General features: G+C 41.2%; 1 protein-coding gene and 1 pseudogene across 1 annotated transcript; both read left to right on the top strand.

Annotated features, from left to right (window-relative positions):
- Window positions 1–1,968: 1,968 nt before the first annotated feature.
- Window positions 1,969–3,676, top strand: LOC110065912 (zinc finger protein 862-like; annotated as a pseudogene).
- Window positions 3,677–4,619: 943 nt separating this feature from the next.
- LOC149106306 (uncharacterized) lies at window positions 4,620–6,674 on the top strand. Its single transcript, XM_089297348.1, has 4 exons — window positions 4,620–4,806; window positions 4,849–5,570; window positions 6,119–6,366; window positions 6,557–6,674. The coding sequence occupies exons 1-4, from the start codon at window positions 4,620–4,622 to the stop codon at window positions 6,672–6,674; spliced, it is 1,275 nt and encodes a 424-aa protein (XP_089153474.1).
- The last annotated feature ends 1 nt before the right edge of the window (window position 6,675 follows it).

Here is a 6,675-nt window from a genome sequence, read left to right as displayed (position 1 = left end):
TTTGTCAAGAAGCTTCACAACCTCACAACCGGAGCCGTTGTCAATGAGATGAAAATGCTATTCGCAGAAAATGGAATCCCAGAATCTCTTCAATGCGACAACCGTACTCAGTTTATATCCGGCGAGTTCCAACAGTTGGCAAGCCAACATGGTTTTGCAATTGTGACATCATCTCCCCATTACCCACGTGGCCATGGGTTCGTTGAACGCCAAGTCCAAACGGTTAAGAAGACGATCCTAAAATGCAGAGAAACAAAAGAAGACATAGATCTAGCCCTGTTGGCTCTACGAACAACGCCCCTGAGTTCCAATACACCATCACCGGCTGAATTACTGAATGGCCGAGTATTCAAATCCACACTTCCTGGTAAGATCCAGCCATCAAAGAACCAAGAAGAAGTTAGAAATTGGCTTAAAGCGAGACAAGACAATCAATGCTACTATTACAACAGGCACACCAAAGAACTCCCTGAACTACACAGGGACCAAGCCATCTATGTACAAGACCCCGTGAGAAAGACATGGAATCCTGCTAGAGTCATAGATCAGGGAGAGATACCTCGCTCGTGTCTTATAGAAACTAGAACTGGTGCTCAACTACGAAGAAATAGAATCCATCTTAGACCAAATAATGCTTCCAACAACTTAGCAAACAACTTGTCGAGTTGCATTCCTCAAGGAAGTATGACTGCACAATCTTCAAGCGCCAATCCACGAGAGTCCACCACAGCAGGCAATTCAGCAAACAACCCATCGAGTGGCAATTTGATTATACGGCCCTCAAGCGCCAACCGACAATGTCTCACCTTAACAGAAGCCGAGAAAGGACCAAGAAAATCTCGCGCGGGATGTGAAATCCGAGCACCGGAGAGACTTAATCTCTCACGCTTGCTTTAGTAGTTATTATTAGCATGATACATGAACACTAGACAGAAAATCGCTATATATTCTAATTTTATTCATTGTCAACGTATATACAAGATACGTGTACCTGAGACATTGGCCCGAATGAATATTTTGTTTTTGTTTGTTTTCATTTCAACTAACATAGTTTTTTAAGAGAAGGAATGTAACATTTTGGCACGTGAAAATAAGCACCTATTGTATATTATATTTTGTGTACGCATATTTAAGTAGGATAGCACATTATGCAAATCTAGAAAGCACACACATCCACGCGGTGTGTATGAAAAAGCAGAATAAACCTATTCGACAACACACTACAGTTAGTTTTAATTAAAACAGGACCAGTGGCATAACTGTTGTCATGGCGACGGCACAACGGGTGTCATTTTGTTTCTTTTGTGATGTACATTTCTGGAGCCAAGTTTAAAGAACACTGCTTTAATATTTCTAGAGATATTCTTGATTGAGTGTTGAACTGTTTTAGTGGAACCACCTATGACGTCACCACTTATAATACAAAAACGTGAATATCTCTAAAACGAAAAAAGATATTCCAAAAAGGGAAACGCCATTCTTCTTTACTTTGAAAAGCCTTTCAAATCAACAACAATTATTTTTTTACTTCATAGCCACTTTCTTCTGGCTCAAACAAAGCTCAGTCGGTCATTGACTTACTCATTATTTTTTTTTTGTCTTTGCTTGCCTTCCTTTGCAGAACTAAAGTTTGGAAGTAGAATTTCTTGTTTCTTTTGGAAATTGGAAATACTATCAAACCTCCCATATACCTCTTGATAAAATCAATAAATGTATTTCACTCATTTCGGATTTTTCTCACCACAAGAAAGTCACCCTTAAAGAGGTACCGTCCCTTACTGGCCTCTTAAAACCAGGTCGAGGCTGTAGAAGGCACAAGTGTAATAACTGGTCACGTATGTAATAAAGTCACAAGTGTAATAAGGTTTGGTCACAAATGTAATAAAGTCACAAGTGCAACAGGCGAGTCAGGGTCCAAAAAAATGTCTTGGAGCGGAAAGGGCGATTAACAATAGGAAGACCACCGAAATGTACAAGTGCTGTCAGCAACTAAATCAAAAGGATGACGAAAAGATGGAGAAGAAGTTTAAAAGAGCATTCCACATTGCAGCCCTAGAAAGGCCATTAGATGACTGCGAGAGTCTCTGTGCCCTGCGAAAGTTGAATGGCGTGGAGCTTGGCGAAACTTACTTAAATCGATCTGCATGTACGGAATTTATTGATCACATTAGTTCTGCTATGAAAGACAATCTTGCTGACAAATTGAAGGAGTGCCCCTTTTTCTCCGTAATGATAGGTGGAAGTACGGATCATGGAGTCATCGAAGAAGCAATCATGTATGTACACTACTTAGAAAAGTCCACCGGAAGACCAGTGACAATGTATCTTGGTATTCAAGAACCTAAGGCTGGAACTGGAAAAGGGTATTTAGAGGCAGTGGATTCTTGTTTCCAAAAAGTCACCAACATTGATTCAGTCACCTGGAAGCAGAAAATTACAGGTTTAGGAACTGATGACTGCGCAGCAATGACAAGCGAGAAGAACAGAGTTGTTGGCTTGTTGAGGCATGATAATAAAGAGTTTATGGGGTTTTGGTGTAAGCACACAAGCTCGAATTAGCAGTTGTTGTTAGGTTTTCCCGGTTGGGCTCCCTGTTTGTCACGTGATCTGTTTTCCATATTTGGCCTCCCACGAGGTCCGCGCGTTCAGTTGAATAAAGAGTGTTCCGCCATCTTGGTTTAGTCTTTTATTTGTCCTCCGTATTTGCGAATACACAACAGTTGTCAAGTGCTTAGAAGACTAGCCAGAGTTTGTAAAAGTATGTGATGTTCTTCGAAGCCTATATCAGGAATACCATTACAGTGCCAAGGCTCTCAGAGAACTCAAAGAGTTAGTAGAAGCGCTAGATGACCAAATCTCTAAACCAACTGTTTTTGAGACTAGGTGGTTGCTACATCTCCAATCAGCATTGCAGGTACTGTTTCAAGGCTATCGACCTTTAATGATGCACTGCCAGAATACAAAAGAAATGCACGTGGGATCGAGTGGTAAGCAGGGACAAGCAGCATTCTCAATGAAGTTCTTGACATCATTCAAAGGGTTGCTCTTTACCAGTTTTCTGGGGGACATTGCTGAGGAAGCAGCACATTTAAGAAAGGTTTTTCAAGCAGAATTTCTCACAGTCACAACTGCAACGGCAGCAGTTCGAAAATTTGAGTTCCAGTGCCTAAATATGAAGAAATCAAATGGTCCAAGAGTTCAAGCGTTTTTGAAAGAAACTGAGGAAGGGAATGTGTTCAAAGAAATTGAGATTACAAGGGATGGAAATGATGTAGCTCAGTATGAGAAAATTAAGAAGTCTAGGTTAGATGAGATTGGACAGAGCATGACAGAAAGATTCCATTATCTCTTTAATGATCCTTTAGTAAAAGCTTCGTCAGTTTTAAACCCAGACACCTGGCCTAGAGATCCTGAACAGTTAGCATCTTTTGGATATGATCAGCTTCAGATAATTTCAAGTTGGTATCAAGGGCTGTTGGAAAAAGCTGGATTTAGGGCTGAGTGTGTTGGCAGTGAATGGCAGGGAGTTAAGAGCCTTGTGAGTCTCATCAAGCACAAGATAACACCTGGCATTTACTCTGTTCTCTTTTCTAAACAGAAAGAAAAGTTTCCTAACGTCCTTCTGATGGCAGAAATTGTGTTGACGTAGCCTTTGTCCACTGCAGCTTGCGAGTGAGGTTTCGGTGCCATGAACCGCACTAAAACAATTCAGCGTTCAAGCTTGACACCCAAGACACTGGACAACAACCTACGTATTTCCATAAAATATCAAAGCCTAAAGAAGTCTGAGAGAGTGCAGCCCTTTGTCCAATCTGGTAACCTTGCAGATGCAGTCAAGCATTGGCGGGAAAAGAGTTTGAGAACAAGACGAGAGAACTGGGTTGAGAAACATCCCGAGGCTAAAACCTGGAGTTCTTTTAAAGGGGGAAAATCAAAACACTGAAACTTTATATATTTTTTTTATTTTAAACGACCAATGACCCAAAATCTTCTTTTGCGGGTTAAACTTTTAATTTTCATTTGATGTTTTTCATAACATAATCAGAAGCAATGAAGGAAGACCTCTTAGCAGTTACATATATTTCATCCAGGCTAGCAGTGTTGTTCTGTTTTGTGTTCCTGCTCATATCTAGTAAAGGCATAGAGATTACTGTGATGTCAGTACATTTCTTGAAGCTTAGTCAAGCCATGAACTAAACCAAATGTGAAACTGTTATTAGTCAATGAATTCGGAATTAAAATTAGCTCCCATTTTTTTAATAATGTTCAATTTTAATGTAAGTTTACGTTAAGCCCTGTTAAAGATTCATGGCTGCGCTACTCACAGGTGCATGACAAAAAAGGAAATTCATATCGTGACAAGGGCTGTGACAGTAATCAACAACCAAACAGATTAATATAACTAAGCTTGAGCGACAAGTTGATCACGTGAACATAGAATACATTTACAATAAGGAATGATCTGTAATTCAGAGCAGAAAACCAACGTGTTCGGTGACGGTTTAGATTTTTGGTGAGCTTTGTGACGAATAAAAGATTTGAGACGAGACTAGTGTTGGGTGAACTGGTGATTTCCAACACTAAGTGGCACCTCCGACGGGACTAACGGGACCACGAGAATGGATACACTTCTTAAAGAGATTGCTACGAAGCTTCAACTTCTGGAATTCAAGCGAAACAAGGCTAAAGACATCGTTGAGAAGGGAAACACCGCGACTATTGAGAGGCAACGTGAGGCACTGGTGGCGCTGGCCAAGGAGGTGGATGTAGTCAAGGGGAAAATCGAAGAAAAGAAACTGGAAGGCGGTGAGTAGATGAATGAGGTATGTACTTGGAGTAAAGAAATAGATGCGAAAATTGAGGGCGTAGACGCGGAGATTGAATATCTGGAAAGACACTTAAGTGAAGCGAGACAGCAACTGGAATTGGCTAAGAAAGAGGGTGAAGAAGCTTTATTAGAAAAGGAAAGAGAAAAACAACTCAAATTCGAAAACGAAAAGTTGGAAATGAAGCTAAAATACGAGAAGTCTGCAGAACTAAGAAAAGAAAACCAAGGGGAGTCGAGTGGTTTGCACGCAAAGCTGCCAAAACTATCATTTACTAAGTACGATGGGACATACGAACAATGGCTGCAATTTTGGAATAAATTCTGCGTGGAAATCGAGTCAACGAATTTAGCGCCAGTCACAAAATTTGCTTACTTAAAGGAACTTCTCCAGCTGCAAGTAAGAGCAGATATTGATGGGCCTTCGTTCAGTACCGAGGGTTACGAAAGGGCCAAAAACATCCTTCAGTCAGAGTATGGGAAAACCTCGGAAATTGTTAATGCGTACGTTAACAACATCATGGGCCTGCCAACTATCATGGGAGAAAATCCAAGGGAGGTAGAGGAGTTTTACAAACGCCTTTTGTATAACGTGCAAAGTTTAGAAACGCTTGGCAAGATGTGTGATGTTGCAGGGAATGTTAGAGCTGTGCTAGACAAACTGAAAGGGATTAAGTCTGAGTTAGTGCGGGGCCATGAACAGTGGCAGGAGTGGGATTTTAGACAGCTACTGCAAGTGATTAAGGTTACCGTAAACCTTCGCGGGTGTCCTTAGCGAAAAAAATATTACCGCGCTGTCTTAAAGACAACCACTACAAATTATATCAATACAAAGGTTATAGAATGCTCTATTCGATAAAAATTGTTTTGCCTCCGTGTGAGGGTTTGTCGATATTCCTATTGGTTGTTTTGGAAAATTTCTGTCAAGTTTGATGTCCAAAAATACAGCGACACGTTTTACGACGAAGGCCATTGCAGGAGATCAATTTTGAAAAACGCAAATCCCCCACACGGTTTTGATGATTGATGCCTCGTGAATGATATAATGCAGTAGCTTTGTTGATGCGGTCGAGTTTGATACCCGATAACTTCGCTCAATGGAACGTCGGTCGTTTCGCGCTTTTAGGTCGCGCTCGCCTTATGATTAAAAAAAATTGAGGCAAAACAATTTTTATCGAATAGAGCATTCTATAACCTTTGCATTGATATATAATTTGTAGTGGTTGTCTTTAAGACAGCGCGGTAATATTTTTTTCGCTAAGGACACCCGCAAAGGTTTACGGTAACCTTAAGCGTTGGAAGGACATCAATCCAGTAATTGAAGCGAGCGAAGGCGAGATCCAACCGAGAGAGCCAACCTACATCCCAAAAGGAAAGAATGATAAGAATGACGGGTTTTTGCACCGGAGATTCTATCAGACCCGACAGGATGTTGGAAGACAGACGCATGGGTGTGTCTACGGTGATAAGACCGGTCACTTTTCAGCAAATTGTCCCAAAGTTATCGCAGTTGGAGAACGCAAAAAGATCCTCAGCCAAAAGCAATTGTGCTTTAATTGCACCAGTGACAGACACAGAGCTGAAAGCTGCAGAAGCCGCAGATGTCGCAACTGTCAACGCAAACATCACAAATCGATTTGTGACCAGACAAACAACGCGAATGTCAGAAGATTTTTGACAGCAGAAGACAATGGAACAGGCAAGGTCATTTATCCTGTTGTTGTGGTCGAGGTTAATGGAATCAAATGCCGTGCACTCCTTGACACTGGAGCAGGCAGTTCGAATGCGTCCTCTGCCATTTTGGACCATCTCCGGATCAGACCACTTGGTGAAGAATTCAAACGCATAGA

The sequence above is a fragment of the Orbicella faveolata genome, unplaced genomic scaffold (genome assembly GCF_042242905.1).
Source record: "Orbicella faveolata isolate gen_17 unplaced genomic scaffold, um_ofav_v1 contig_3, whole genome shotgun sequence".
In the NCBI taxonomy this organism is placed as follows: domain Eukaryota; kingdom Metazoa; phylum Cnidaria; class Anthozoa; order Scleractinia; family Merulinidae; genus Orbicella; species Orbicella faveolata.
This window is presented reverse-complemented; position numbering and strand designations above follow the sequence as displayed.